The sequence below is a fragment of the Trichoderma aggressivum genome (genome assembly GCF_033847375.1).
Source record: "Trichoderma aggressivum f. europaeum strain CBS 100526 chromosome Unknown scaffold_039, whole genome shotgun sequence".
Taxonomy (NCBI): Eukaryota; Fungi; Ascomycota; class Sordariomycetes; order Hypocreales; family Hypocreaceae; genus Trichoderma; species Trichoderma aggressivum.
The window spans coordinates 143086-159218 of record NW_026946405.1 but is presented as its reverse complement, the minus strand read 5'-3'; the positions used below and the strand labels follow the sequence as shown (position 1 = coordinate 159218).

General features: G+C 47.1%; 2 protein-coding genes across 2 annotated transcripts; both read right to left on the bottom strand.

Annotated features, from left to right (window-relative positions):
• Positions 1-283: 283 nt before the first annotated feature.
• On the bottom strand, positions 284-10985 carry Triagg1_8200 (uncharacterized protein; the record flags this gene model as incomplete). The annotated part of the gene is made up of 6 exons (XM_062903021.1): positions 284-946; positions 1020-1777; positions 1893-3722; positions 3779-9681; positions 9741-10093; positions 10569-10985. The coding sequence occupies 6 exons, from the start codon at positions 10983-10985 to the stop codon at positions 284-286; spliced, it is 9924 nt and encodes a 3307-aa protein (XP_062752829.1).
• A 2543-nt stretch (positions 10986-13528) lies between these two features.
• Triagg1_8199 (uncharacterized protein) lies at positions 13529-15725 on the bottom strand (the record flags this gene model as incomplete). The annotated part of the gene is made up of 3 exons (XM_062903020.1): positions 13529-14335; positions 14399-15288; positions 15380-15725. The coding sequence occupies 3 exons, from the start codon at positions 15723-15725 to the stop codon at positions 13529-13531; spliced, it is 2043 nt and encodes a 680-aa protein (XP_062752828.1).
• Positions 15726-16133: the final 408 nt, after the last annotated feature.

The window sequence follows — 16133 nt, the reverse complement described above, 5'->3', positions numbered from 1 at the left end:
AAACAATCATCATTAGTCCATCTAACTGAGAAACTATCGCACCACCAATCTTTCCATATGTCGCCTTTGCCGACAATCTGGTAACCCTTCCTTGACCTATCCATCCCTCAGCCGTCCTGATACCCCTTTCCAAGTTCGCGTACACACCATTTTCTCAATGCTTGCAATTGCCAAAACTTTTCGCCTGTCATCCTAAACTCTCTGATCAACTCTTAAGCCACTCCAACCATGCTCATTATACTTCCTTATTCCATTTTTTGCTGTGCATTTGTTCATCTTCGGACTAATATCCCCCATCACCATCATCTTCTTCTTCACTATCATTTCCCTCGTCGCTATCGTATATTTCGACATTGTTATCTTCGGTTCCATCGACATAGGTGCTGCCGTCTTCATCAAGGCTGCCGTCTTCTTCCCACTGTTCATCCTTTATCTCCTCAACGGGATCCTCAACCTGGGCAACCGGAAGCGTAGGAGTGACTACGGTCGCTTGTTGGACAAAGAAAGGATGAGCCTCCGTCGCCGTTCGGCCCTGGCAGATGTAACCCATCGGCGTTTGGAGTACATCATGAGCTCTACAGCGAACAGCAAGCCATTTATGAAGAAACATAGGAGTGATAGATAAACTACGCCCTGGGCCTCTAATGTAATCATCCGTAAGCTTCCACTCTTCATAGTTGGTGTAAAGCCGACCTGAAAGAATTCCGAGTTCGATCTTGAGCCATGTAGGAAACGTGGCGTTAAGAGAGATTGGTGGGAGCGAATAATAACGGAGGTTGTTGAATGGCACCATGGCTCGAGTGATAGGAGCCGCGTAGGCGATTAGATGAACTTTTGGTTTGCCACGGGCAAGTCGAAGTTTCGGAATCAGAAGTTCAGCTTCTTCTGGCATAATCACCAGAGCAGTCCGGGTAGACGGGCTCCAGAGGATCCATTCCACGGGGCGCTATAATTATCATCAAAATGTTAGAATTGTAAAGTGGAAAGGTACAGATAATGGATATTAGGGTTTGACTTACCAAAAAGCAATCACCCACGTAGTAATCTTTCTCATTGAGCCCAATAGTTCGGCTAAATTCCTTCGAGACAAAGAGTTTCGATCCGGTATCGCGAATACCATGCCTTTTACCAACTTCAGTAGCCCCGATATAGTCAAAAGCGTGATGGATTTCTTTGCCAGTGGTATCCAGCTTTCCAGTCCTGAAGAAGTACAGGATTACCGCACTCAGTCCGGGATATTCGAGTGCTTTGTAATGAACAGGCTTTTGCATTTCGCGCTCAGTTTCGATTTGTGTCTCAAGCTCGCGCTCTTGCTCTATCTCGCTAAATGCGTCTGCCTGCCAGATAACAGTATTATCATATTTTGATAGCTTATCGGTGAATTCTTGAAGGCGAGAAGAACGCACACTTCCCAGATGCTGCGATGATAGAGAGTTGGATGTGCCGCCGTATAATTCCATCAGAGTCATATGTTCTTGTCTGTGCTGCAATTCCAGAAAACCATACTTGCAAAACTCCGAAGTTAAGAATTTTGGGTATTGCAACACTGCATTTGAACGCCGACAGAAGTCAAAGCCTTGTGCCTGGAAAAGCGGTTGCAAATCTTCGTTTACTCTGCAGGTTTGCTCCAGAAGCCAAAAGATGACATGGGAAGATTCAATATTGGTAGTATTTGGCAATCGGCCGCGGCAGACATCTTTAATGCTCATATCAACTTCTGGAGGTGCGAAAAATGTCACAGATTGCGTTGTTCGTAGTTGTCGAAGACGCATGGCCGCTGCGATATCGTCTAACTGTTAGCATCCATTTCTTCCATATATGCGGAAACGGAACCAATCTTCAAGGATTTATGACTGTAGTAAGGGATATGATTGGTGGAAAGAGTTGCTTACCTTGCATAGTATTGTCTTTCGTTTGTTTCAGTGCCAAAGTCAGTGCGGCATGTGCATCCTCAGGTAGTTTTAGATCCACTCCTCTCGTATGCGCCTCATCGAAATACACGAGACAGTTCTCCAGGTTATTTGCGAGCCTTGTTGCCAGTAGCGGCATGTCTTGCTTAGCAGTATCTCTAAAGGACACCCAAGCCCTGTTGTCTGAACGAAAGTAAACGGCGGCTTGTGCCTGTCCATCAACCCGGAGCCACAATTGTGCCAGTTCTCTGTTGCCCATCTCAATGATATATGCACCTGCGTCGATGAGAATCCGGATATTTTGATCATGCATCTTCTTCAAAACATCGTGTTCACTGAGACGTCGAAGATTGCGGTCAACCAAGACTGAGTATCTCCGATTGCGAGGCTGCAATAGATACGACAGAACTTCGGCATTAGTCTGCATCAAGCCAGGGAGGTCTTCTTGCTTAATATTCATGGGTAGTAAATATTTGTTGTCGTTGGTGCCGCTGAAACCTGTCGTTCTTGCAGCACAGGCAGTCTCCTCTCCAGAATCTCGAGGAATATCCCACGCTGAGGCTTGGAGCTTGATAGTAAATTGTCGCGCATGTGACGGAAAGACAAATTTGTTCATGTAGTAGTTGGTCGCTGCTCGAGTGCGACAAAGGAGATTCCAGAGTAGTCTCATCTGAGACTCATCATCTGAGTTGATGAGAGTACAATGTTGCAGATATGGGGGCAGAGTTGACTCTGAAGCCCATTTTCCATACTCTGATTCTGCATCCTCAGATGCCAACACATTCTTTAGGCCATGTAGAAACTGCTCGTATGACAATCCGGCTGAATAAAAGCTTAAACAGGTGAGCAAGATGGCGACATCCGGATGACCGTACTCGGACAGCTCTGAAGGCACACCCTTTGCTGCAAAAGGGACAGCGAGGGGAGGTCGGTTTGGATGAAGACCATATTGAACATTCCATCTCTTCGACAGACAAAGCACTAATATCTTCCGAGTAATTAATCCTCTAACGACAAGTAGTACTTTTGCAGTGCTGTCAGGATTAGGGAAACAGCTGGTGGCTTTCTCAAAGGCCTTCGCGTCAAAGTTCTTGTCAGATAAGACTCGCCTGATGGCCATTCGTGTGTCTTCGTGCAAATTGTGCTCAATATGAAGGATTGGTAATTTACCGCCGGCAACATCATCCACTATAAGCCGGTGAAGTTCATCCACGACGTCACTTCTCAAGAACTGGACGGCTGGAAATCCCCCAAAACTTGCCAACCTCTCTATACTCCCAGGAAAAGATGCCTGCAATCGTGGTATGTAATCTGATACCATGGACAAAATGTCTTCTGCGACTTGCCATCGGAAGGGGTGTCCATCGAACGCCTTTTCCGATCCACTGGGATAATTGAGCTGAGTCTTGGGCGATAGCGTGAAGTCACACTCATCCAAAATATCTCGGCAGTGAGTATCAAGCCAGCTCTGGAAGTTTATCATCGTTTTTGCTTCTTTAGCTTTATTGTCCGCCAGGCGCTGTAGTCCTGATAGCCTAAACGACAACACATGTTCATGGCTCGTTAAGATCAATCCTCTCGATTTTTGTATATCCACATGCAGTTGCTTATACAGCTGAAGGGAATTTTCCGTCGTTGGCGTCTGGCGAGAGAATGGAATATGATGCAGTTTTCTCCCAACAAGGCCTCCCAGTCGCGAGTGTATCATGTTGGCCGTCTGCATTATGAGAGATTTTGGCACGATGAGACGAGAGACGTTGTGACCATCTGCTAATACAGCTGCAGCCATAGGCATAATACAAGATGTCTTGCCTTGAGCGTAGAAGTTAGTGTAGGTTCTGCGTATGAGTATCTGGTCATAATCTTACCTCTTCCCATATTCATCTGCAACACACTATTCCTACCAGAGACAGGTTTGATGATATCCCGCGCAACATCAATTTGGTCCGTGCGAATCAAAATGTTGCTGTCAATCTCAAGCAGTAGCCAGTCTGGGCTTTCTTTTACAGGATCCCAATTCTCATGGCCGACGTTATGAAGCTCCTCAGTTACGGCGCGGTGATCTCTTAGCAGAATAGCAGTTCTGAGGCGTCGCAACCGCTGTATCTCAGCAATCGCGCAACCGTAGTGTACGAGTGCCTCCTTCATTCCACTGCCAAATTGATGATTGGCTCGAGTTTGCAACAGTCTCAAGATTTCGATTTGTGTCCGACAGGGCAGCATATCACCCAAGGTGAGCCATGTAAGGCGAGCATCGTCGGACCAAAATGCATCTCGAATGGACTCCCGGTACGCAACCACAGTCACTTGGAGTGCTTGGATAGCATTAGTAACCTCTTCTGCTTCTGGAAGGCACTGTGTAGGAATAGTGCTCGTTCCTTGGTTAAGAGATTGCAAACTTGCTAAGCTGCGCAAAAGATCGATGCCAAAATCCTGGCGTAGGGCGTTGGGCGACTGAGAGAAGGAGTGCAAAATCTGATCCAGTTCGGTGAAACTGTTTGAAAGTACAACCGGTGTTTCTCGAGATTTGTTGCTTTGCGCTTGAAAATCGATCATCCTGGTTGAAAAATCGCTCTTAACGTAGGCGAGGTCTGGACCAACTCTGGTCACCAAATCTTGGGAAATAGAGGGAATGATGTCTTGGTGTTTGAAGCCGGAAAGAGAAAAGAACAGGTTATTCTTCCAAGTTGCCGGCCAGCGTAGTAATTTCGCACCACGAGGCTTGGTACGATATCGGCTAAGAATGGCATCAACCTGATCAACATAAGCTGCCAACTGGATATTTTGTTTCCTGCGATCCCACTCTGGTTGAATCGCTTTCAAGGCAGAGGAAACATTTATGGCCGATATATCACCAGAGGTCATAGCCACCGGAAGTTCGGGCCATTGTCTCAGTACACGCTGAGCGAATTTTTTTCCCTGGCTTTCGCACGTTTTCTTATACTCTGCTTGCTCTTTTTGTCTTTGATTCGCCTCATATGTCGTAGTAGGGGAAGGCAGGAATGACTTGGAGATGAGCTTCTGGATGACCTCGACTGAGATGGGTTCACGGTCTCTGAATTTTACATATGTGCCATGATTAGGTTGCTCTAAATCTTGAAGCTCTTTGATATAGCAGAATGCTCCTAAAGATAGAACAATGTCCACATTGCATCTGGCGTCGAACACCAGCAGACATAGTCTAAAAGTTAGTGATAGCTGGTCATTCTCGCTACAGCACAACTTTATCAGGGAGCCCCAAATCTGCCTGATCTCAGATTCAATTTGACATTTGAGGCTTGCCGTCTCAAGTTGGGAGTGGTCTTCGTTAAAACCACCGATATTATGCCAGTTATCAAGGATCTCTTTGACACTGTGGCTCATGTTTATGTGCAGAGAACGGGAATGTATCATTTCGGCAACTTTGTGTACGCGGTAGGCTCTTAGAGTTGACTGTCTATCACGAGGTACGTAAAGTAGATATGACTGGCTTAGGTTTGCAGTATCCTCCGTTGTACGTTCATAGAGCAAGCGACGACGCTGCGCACGGAGGCGTAGCTGCGACGTTTCTTTTGCGATATACTTCTCTTTCTCGTTGGCTATAGGTAAAAATTCTGCCAAGTTGCCTGCTTGTCTCTCAATTTCGCGGATGAGACCCCCAAACTGATCACTTTGGATTGTCGTCGTAAGATTGCTATTCCACGCTACTCTTTGCAGACGTTTTAAATCACGAGGGTAGTACTCTCGCTGAGGGAGAAGAAACGCAAACTCTTCAAGATCTGAGAAAGACGAAGGAGACCAAGGTTGTGCTGCGCCTGATTGGAGAATTCGTACCGCTTCTTCTGTGCCGGTAACTCCCGTGAGAGGATCTGGTAAGCAAAAGGATGTCACAGCGTGGCACAGGGCCATTCTGTACAACAAAAGCGGCTCTGGCTGTGATGATAAGCGGCCAAGTGTTTGGTCGATGTCAAACCTAAAGTACCCGTCGGATGCCTGAAAGGAGGCAGACACGTGAATACCAGTGTAGTCCAGCTGTACTCTCTGTGATAATTTTCCGTTAGGTATAATGATACTTCTCTTGCTTTTATCCGCGGCGTCTCGTAGCACAATTTTGCTAGCAAGTCCGTACCAAGTTCCGGCATCTTGGTCAATGTCAATATTAGCCCTAAGTTGCTTACAGAAGAGCAAGCCACTACTATTGACATGGAACTGAAGATCCAAGTGACGAAGCTCGACGGATAATTTACCCCTTTGTGAGCATGACTGGAAGACTGTCAACTTCCGCGGCGCCTCAAAGTGCTCAAATGTTCTGGCTATTTGTCTGAATTCCGAAGAATGCGGATCAACCAGACTCACTTTTTCACCACGAGTTGCCCGTCTTTTGTCAAGGTCAATTGTCCAGTCTCGTAGTCGCCGGTTCCAAGTCGACGGGTGTCGTCGAACTTCCAAGATTCCCGTATTCAGATTCAGCCAATGGGTGCAAGCGCTCAGTAGACTCATTGGCAGATCAAAATCCCATGTGCCAGAAGACTCAAAAATCTCGCGTGGTACAAACTCAAAGAGCCCGTTCTTTCCTTCTGTCCAAATCACTGCGCGAGAATTGCGCATTCCAAGGTGAACACGCTGACGTTCGAATTGATCAGCAATAGTATACTCCATGCCAATCATGGCCGAAGCATAAACACGCAGATTACAGTTCCCAAACAGAAGCTTGACGGACGGATCAATCCGAAAATTAGGGGGCAGACTCCCTCGCCGCTTTCCGTTCACAAGGAAGTGGCCTTCAAGAATATGTAAGTGAAGCACTTGCTTGCTTCGAAAGTGCTCGTGATCCTCGGGCACAATGTACTGAATCCAATATGAGCGTGGAGGCGGAAGATATGACCAAGATGGTATAGATTGCACCGCATTGGTATTAAGTCCCTTCCAAACAACGCTAATCACCTCCTCTATCACCTGTGGATGATTGTTGACGGCAGCTTGAACCATAGAACTGATGCGAAAAGCCATCCTTGCATCGTGAATCATGTTGCTTCTAATTTGATCTGAAATATTGGGGACTCGCATTACCGGATTTTCCTGAAGTGCTATCGAAGCCCGGATCCAAGTTGAAAGGTCCATTGCTGATAAACCTGTTTGAGAGCCAAGATTGATCTCGAAAGTACGACGGCATAGCAGTGATGCTTTAAGCCCATAGGCAGCGATTCGGTCAGAGTCTTTGTTATGCGTGATCCTCCTTGATTCTTCTTGAGACGATGTGATCCACATGAGAGTAGCCTCTCTCGCAGATATGAGAAGCTCCCTGAACTGACTGCGCATTTCGTCGTCGGACGATAAAGAGAAGGCACGCAAACTCAAGTTGATAAGAAGTTCCATGCAGTTCGTTTCCCTCCAGTTAGTATAGATGGACTCCAATCGAATTTGAATCTGGGTTTTTAATTGCTGGACAAATTCCCTCTCCTTCAGCACCAAATGTACATCTCGTAGATCGTCAAAGCCTTCATGAACACGTGGTCCGGCCTGAACAGCCAATTGAGAAAGGAATAAAGTCGTGTCCTCACTGCTGAAATTCAGGTTGGAAGAGCCTAGTTCCACAAGGATATTGAGCCAACGGCGTGATTTGCCGGCGAGAAGTTTCTGGTATGCTGAGAATTCTGCCACTGACTTGCCGGGAGGGCATTTGGTGAGGTTGGCTTGAATCTCGTAGGAAGATGGTCCGTCAAAATCCATAGCCGGGTACACTTGTGGCTTAAGGACTGTTGTTGAAAGTCCAACTGGAACGTGGATTTCGCAAAGGTGATACAGCGTGGGAGAAGTCTTAAAGAGATCCGGAACCCAAATCTTGGCCTCGTGGTCAAATGGCTGGAAATCTGCTGCAAATGGCAACATGATCTTTTCAAGAGGCACTAATCCATGACTAAATTTGTAATGGGTCTGAATGAAGCATTTCTTTTCAGACGCAAGCGATATGCGTCTCTCGTGTGGTGCCATGAAACCCTGTAGGTGAGGGCATTCACCCAAGGTCGTAGAAGGCGATTGGGGTGGCGGGAGAGTGGGATGTGCCAGGTCTCTAAAGATTTTCCATGTTTCATCGCGATATATGGATAGATTCAAAGGTATTCCCAGCTCAAATACGATCATGTGGCTTCTTACCTCGTCCTTTGGGAGAAAATCCTCATGATGCTGAATTGTAATGCGCCTTCTGCTCCTTTGGTGCCAGTGTTTCTCGCAGCCATGGGAGTCTGATCTACCATTTTCATAATGAGTACACAAGCAGCTCAATAATTCCATTTGGACAGAGTGTTCTTCATATTCGGCCGTTTTGGTTTCCCACTCTTGTGTCTTAGCAACGCGGTTGTCGTTCGACGAGGTGATAATTGACTCCAACAACTCCCTCATCTTCTTGGTCTGCTTTACATACCGGAGGGCGAAGGAGGAACTTCCAAGCGTACTAAAAATATGATCGTGTCGAGCTTGCGCATGACGGTTAGCCAGATACCTTTGGACTACTAGCAGCCGCTTCATATCGGGCAGTGCAGGCAACTGAAGCGCGTCGAGGAGTTCAGGCACAAAGACGGGCTTGTAATCGCCTAGTAGGGGCCAAATCGTGAGTGAACACTCATCCATTCCCATCCAAAGCTCGAAAATTGTGAGGATCTTGATACTTTGAAGGATAGGATCGCCATCATAGGTATTTCCAACAGCCAGAGACACTTTCCGGATGCTCTTCACGATTTGGGACCAACAGGCTTGAGTGTCTTCAATAGTAGATCCCTTTGATGGAATGCCTAGCTTAAGACTTTTCTCCATATATGCCAATTGGAATATCTTTTTTGTAAAGTTTTGAATTTCTTGGACAGGCTTTTCCAATGGATTGGGAAGATCCAGTGAGCCATCTTTGGAAGATATAGTTGGTGATTTGTAACTTTTTAAGCGCTCTTGGAGATAGCTGCCGCTTTTCTTAAGTGAGAGCTGGAGAGATTTTTCAGTGGCTCTCTGATGGAGACTTTCGACCTTTCGTATTGTCTTTCGCTTGAAGCCACCCCACAGTTTTTCAACACGATCATTTGAAAGCTCTATGGTGATTCTGATCTTCGGAGCAACACGACCGAAAATTCTTTCGAAATGTTCACTGTGCATCTCAAGATTGGCTTTTTCCTGCTCTAGCTTGACCATACGGCGGCATAACTTCGTCCGAAGAGTGATGATCATGTTGGGATCAAGCCTCAATTTTTTGTTGTGTTCATCTGTCTTGTTGAGGGAAACGAGCTCATTTGTAGAATCTTGAAGCAATTGGGCAAAGAATATGCCCATTAACAGCTTGTAGCTTGCTCTTCCCGATCCGCCGAGCGACAGATGAAGGTGTCTCTGAGCCGCCACTCGCAATATAAGCCAAAAGGGCAATCTTCTCCACGGCAACAAACCCGTCTCAAAGTTCACATCATCTCTTACTCTCTTTTTGAGTTTTGTAACATGAGCAAATTCGCCAATAGCCTCCAGGAGAACCATGAGCATCTCGGAAATAAGAGCAGGACCGGAGGTGTCTCGAGATTCGGCGACTGACACATTTGCTTTGTTGGCCTTTGCTTGAAGACCGTGAATAGCTTCCATGCTGGCCCGCTCCAGAAAGGCAGAAAGATTCTTTTGGAGTTTCTCGTCCTTAAAGTCGCTGAGACTCAAGCGCACAGCACGCCCCGGGAAATCCCATTCCATGGCATTATCGGCGGCCAACACATGCTCAGTCGTGGGCGAGGCTTCGAAGCATTCTATCACGACGGACTGTTGGTTATTTCTTCGGTAGCCTCGTTAGTACACCGAAATCTATGTTTGCAGAGTGGTTGTGATGCTTACTGGTCATTCTCACGTCGAATTAAAACTGCAGCATTTTGTTCGACGACGTAGCAAATAAGAACAGTGCTTGGTTGAAGTTTACCGAAGTGCTTTATCAGTGTCTCTCGTTCAAGCTGTCCCCGATTCAGATCCATGGCTGCTTGGAGAGATTCGCTCAGAGAGATAAAAGCATCGGCGAACGGTGGATATGCCAGACTTTTTGCCGCCTCGCAGGCACGAACAAGTCTTTTGAGGATTTCATCGGATATTTCTTGATAATTCTTTTCTCTTTCTCCGGGTAACTTCGGAGGAAGGACCACATGGTCGATTATTGACTTGATCAAAGTCATGACGGGGAGCTTGCGGTTGGGCGGCTTGGAGAGCGAAATTACAGAACAGATAGAGGAGGAAAAGATTGGGAGTTGGAAAGTGCATGAAAAGTTTGCAAAAGAGAAGTTTAAAGCGGAGAGAATAGCTGATTGTAGATATTTCTCGCGTTTGCATTGCCAGCTGCCTGGAGTTGGCGGCCAATGTGCCAGCTGGCAACTGGCAGCCGGCAGAAGCTTGACGCAGCAAACCGGCTACAGGATTTGCACATATCGGAAACCTGCATGACTTCAGAGTGTAGGTAGATTTCAATGTGGTGAGCAAAATGATGGAAACGAAAGAACTGAAGAGGAGAGTCAAATATATGTCTTCTCTCGCTCTTGTTGCTTAGAAGTTAGTGTTGGTTGTGTCCAAGAAGATTTAGCAGATGCAATAGAACTGGTCATGCAAAGAAGGGACAAATAATGTCTTTGAATAGCTGCACAATGCTGCTTTCATCTTCTCCTTTAACACGTGACTCACGTTAAGGCACTTGAAGTGCTGGTTATGCGGGAGGCCTGCAAGAAGATGGGAACACTCATTAGGGGCATTTTCCAAAGCAGGATTGAACTTGAGTTGGGCTATCATAGGGAGTTTCAGTTTTTTAAAAGAGTTGGAATGTTGTCTCTTTGACTCTTGGTTGGGGATAACATAGAGAGAAGTAGCGACATGAGCAGATGTTATACTCTCATTGAGCTCTAATGATTTGTTGACGAACTGCTTCAAGGGAATCAAGTTGGCTTTGACCAGAAGGCTGTAGTGTAGGATGGTCTGTCGACCCGTGACGTTCCCTCCAGGATCTGTTTTAAACTCATTGCCCTCGAAGGAGGCACTTGCGACATTGAGCAGAGTCTCGTGGTCAGTATATCTGGCGGGATTCGCGAAGGCAGCCCCAAGCATGTAGGTTGACCAACCGACGTAAGCGCTTGCCACGACCGGGTTGGGTCGGATGGTTGGTCGGGGTCCCTGCCGTAGCTCCTCTCTCGTCGAGTCCCATTCTGGAGATGTGACATTTCATAGCCATCACCCCGAACTGGGGTTACAAGCCCCATAGCACATTTTTACACAAATATCTCAAAATATTATTGATACCATACGAGAACGTTGATAGTAGAAGCGGGTATTAATACTAGAAGAGAATATCAATACTAGAAGATACTAGATGGGAGTATTAATACTAGAAGATACTAGATGAGAGTATTCATACTAGACGAGAGTATTGACGCTAGATGAGACTAGTAGTAATAATAGGAGGCAATGATACAGGAAGAGAGTATTGATGCTATCATAATGTAGTGATGTAGAACAAAGAAGCAATGGTGGCAGCTACCAAACAAAGGGAGTGATAGTTGCATATATTTGAAGAGCCAGGCAATTACACGGACACATAGCAACCGTTGGGATACCAATGAGCTAACTGATGGTTCTGGCTACCTAGTAGTCACTACGTGAGAAATATAAACGGAGTATCTCTACACGCTATCATAGTAGATACAATTCACTATTTAGCTACCTTACCTAGCATCCTAAAGTTAGAGTAAGATATAAGCTATCAAATCACAATACATGTTGGGTTCAGATCAAAAGGTATATTCAACAGACGTGCAAATGTGTTATAGGTGCCAGAGAAGTATATCGATAGTCGAACATCCTGGAACTACCATCTCTACTGCGAGACAGTAGTAGGGGGGAGACAGAGCATGTCAATACATGGAGACAAAAATGCTCACATAAGGAGAATAAGACAAGATGAAACAGCCGTAGGAAGGTGAGTAATATAATACAACCTTTTTCAGCCAGAGGTGAGGCTTAGTATGGATATGTCAACAAGAAATCAGCCAAGGTGGTGTAGTAAACGGAGTACACAGATAGCTGTTGGACTGCTAACGGAGGACCAGTCATGCAATGCACATGCAATGCAATGCAAAAGCCCTTATCTCAACTTGCTCCTCCTCCAAGAAAAGTCGTACATGACAGGGTAGACCCTGAAACCAATCTCTCAGTCATGTGGTATCCCCCATCTCGCCACGACAAGGAATATACGATTCCACAAAACTCCAAGAAACGCCCTCCAACAATAGAACAAACAAATAAAGAAAAGAAAACATCATTATACCTAACTATACTAGGCATGTCACTGACAAATCGCCACCGGTATAGACTACAGCGGCCCGGAGAGCCCCCTCTGAGACATTCCACCCACTCCATCCTTACCGCTACTCGAATCTCCCTCATCGCCACCTCGGGCTTACTGCCTTGTCCTGCTCGGAACTTCCCATACACACATGGACCCCAGTCTCCTCCTCCTCCTCCTCCTCCTCCACTCTCCCCATTCCCTGCCTTGTACCCCAAGTTACACTACAAAGCAAGCAAGAACCCAGCAACTATACGCCATATACGCCTCCTCCAACCAACCCAGCCACGGACAACCCCCGTAATTACTCTCGTCAGGTCATAGTAGCAAAGTCTTCCCCCCCGTTTAGTGTCCAAGTACGGTCTAACACGCGAGTTACATACGCCCCCCTTCCACGCCCTCCTCATACCATTTTACCCTACATACACCCCCTTTTCTTCTTTGTCCAACACGTCTCCAAAACACCCCCAAGCAAGATTCCAAGTATCCAGCTCGTTTTTTTGCCTCCAAACCAAGGTTCCTCGCATATCCCCCCCCCCCTCCCCTCCTCCTCTTTTTCTCACTTTTGCCCCCTATTCTTCTGACCCCCCCTTCTCCTCTCCTCTCACGTATCCAAAAGTTCCAAATCACTATTCTCCCAATTCTATTTCAGGTTGGAGCTATTGAATTTTACCCCAACTCTATCCCGCATCTACCATGAGGGGCAAACATCAAATAGCTTGACTCTAACAAGTACTCCCTTCGAATCATAACCACGAAGGCGTACACACGCTAAGGCAGCTTGGAGGACTTCCCTCCTCCCCCGATACCGAGATTCGTCCGGTTACGAATATCCGTGAGGGGGGCAGACTGGCGCCATTCCATCTTACATGCATTATAGTCTCAGTTTTACACTTTCTGGCCTAGGCAGCCTTTGCTTTGATGAGCTGTTTCGGTATAGTCAGTCAAGTCTGGTGATGGCTGATCGGGACGTCTCGGACTCGCAGTTGGAAGAGTCCAGTCAGTTTTGTCGATTATGATCTCATTGATAAAAAGGCTACGATCCGAGGTGATGCCCCAAATCCTCGAGAATGAAAAAAGTAAAAGAAGAGTCTCGGTAAAATTGTAAATTGTGAAGCTAAAAATTGTCGCTGAGAGAACTCAGCAGTGTGATATCGAGATCATAATCGTAACGTTGCCCATATTCCATCGCTAGAAAATCCCTAGTTCCCAAAACTCCTCCAGGAGTTTCCAAGCCCCTGTCCCTGGTATTCCAACACGCAAGTCCCAAATCCCAAGCCCTTACTCTCACCACCACAGACTCAACCCCTTACACGTCCAAAGTCTTTTCCACAAACTCAACCTTCTCATCTTTCTCATCTCCATCGCGGTGCAAAAGAGCAACCTCGAAAGAGGAGTAGATGACGTCTTCATTTCCGGTTCTCTCTTCGCCTTCGCGAGCAAACTCCCACTCTGATCGAGTGAATCTTTCAAGCACCTGAGGAGCCATGTTGACAAAGCGGAACTGCAACTCCTTGCCCAAGTACTTGCGTAGAGTCATCTTCAATTCAATAAGGAGTAGAACGCCGGTTGTATCAATAAATGAAATCATTCCAAAATCAAGTACAATGTAGCGCAGAGGAGAATGGTCGGTTTCAATGGGCGAGATTTGTTCGCGGTGGCGGATCTTGGTAATTCGGCGCTTCGTTGAGTCGTTCCACATTCGGTTCTTCTCGGCAGCCTGTACCATTGTCGTGGTGGGCGCGTAGCGAACCTTGATGTCTTCGACAATTGAGTTCTTGAGACGTTCGGCGTTGGGGAACAAGAGGTCACTGGTAAATTTGACAAGGTATGCCTCAGGGGGAACATCAATCTCCGGGTCATTAGGGCGGCTTTTTGAGAGCGTCCAGTGATTGTTCTCAGTCTGCGCATGGGTAACTTTGACCAGTCGTGGGAAAGCAAGCCTGAGAAGGGTGTATACCAAGCTGAAACCAACAGACACGGCCAGTCCAATCTCAGTGGAAGTGAAGAGTGTCACCCAGAATCCTAGCATGGAGCCAACAAAGTCGATGAAGCTGATTCTCCAGTATCGGTAAAAGAGCTTGGGAGGGGAAACGAGATGGGCGACAGCCATGATCTAGAAAGAAAGGTAAGACGTTAGTATATTTGGAGCACCACTAGATAAGACCGAACAACTTACGATGATAGCAGCAAGAGTAGCCTTGGGGATCCAGTACAGGGCCGGAGCCAGCTCGTAGAGAGTCAAGAGGACAAATCCGGAAGTAAAGATGAAGTTGAGCGGAGACCTGGAACCGGCCTCGCTGGAGACAGCTGTGCGGCTCATGGCGCCTCCAGAAGCCATCGAGCCTTGAATACTGGCAACCATGTTGGCAGTTCCAAGGAACAACAGCTCTTGAGAGCGGTCAATGTCATATCCATTTCGAAGTCCAAAGGCTTTTCCAACACCTAGATGCTCGATGGACATGGCGATGAACGGGGCAACAGCTCGACCAGCCACCTTGGCGAGAAGGGCAGTGTCATGAGTTTTAGCCTTGGCAAGACCGTTAGACTTGATCTCAGTCACAGCCCACATGTAATCAGTCTCAGCTCGATTCTTGTTAACACCCCAGGAGATCAGAGTGTAGATGACAAGAACAACTGCTGCTCGACTGGTGCAGACAAACTTGATCCACTTGTTCTTCTTGCCAAGAGTCTTGCCAACGTGTTCAAAGATAAGGAGCATCGCAATGCCGGTCAAACCAATGCAGGCCGTCATTCCCTGGATCTTGTCAAGATGACCGAGTACACCGCGAATGATCTCGACAGTTGTAGAGCCGACCGTTAGACCGACGAGCGAGCCGACTTGTCCAAGCAAGATGACCAAGGCAACGGCGGAAATCCAGCCAGTCAAAACCGGGCCACTGACGAAATCGAGGAGGAAACCTAGCTTGAGAGCACCAACAATGAGAGCGTAGACGCCAACCATGAAGGCCACGGCCGAAGCAACTGTGGCTGGGTCCTCATCCGGCATGGAAGCTACCGCCTCAGCGGTGAGGAGACCAAGAACCGATGTTGGGCCAGTAGACACCTCTGCAAAATGGAATAACCCGTGTCAGCAACACTGAAGAAGCAGAAAAGATTCCAATTGTCAAAAGAGCGGGCAATAATGAACTCGACTAACCTTTTGAAGTACCCATAAAGAGGTATAGCAAAGATGGAATCCAGGCGGAGTACAGGCCATGAACGACTGGAATAGTGGCAATCTTGGCGTAGGAGATGCCCTGGGGCACAAACATGACACCGACAGTGATGCCGGCAATGAAGTCGTTCAGCAGCCATTTGGGGTCGTACCTGGGCAGCCATTGGATAATGGGAACCTTTTCGATGAGATACTCAGCCGTGGCAGATGGGATGCGGCGAGCAATAGGGCCAGCCCAGCGCTTGACCCTGTTGTAGTTGGCATCGGTACGATAACTTGTGATGGCATCTTCCTTAGCCTTTGAAAGGCCCTTGGATACTCTCTCCATGGCTGTGATGTTCGGAGAGACTCGGAAAGTGTCCGTCAAGCTAGAGGTCTGGAGGTTCGGAAAGGTCTCGGAGTTGCGGCAACTCGACAAGCCTCAAAACACCAGTGTATGCAAAAGCAAATGTATATATAAACAACAACTAGGGCCAACCTTGATGTTATCGATGGAGCCAGACGCCGGTGGTCAAAGCTGTGTGGGAAAAGGAGAAAAGGGGGGAGCTACTCGACTCTATATAGGTGCGAGTATGGCAACTCCAAAACCCCCAAGACGTCTCCTTGGCGATGACTATCAACGCCTAAGCCTAGGCAGTTGACAAGCAGGTCTGCTTCAAGCTGAATGGCGGTGCAACACTCGGGCTCAAGAAATCAAACGCGAACGAATGGTACCCTCCAAAAGGTACCGGTCCTT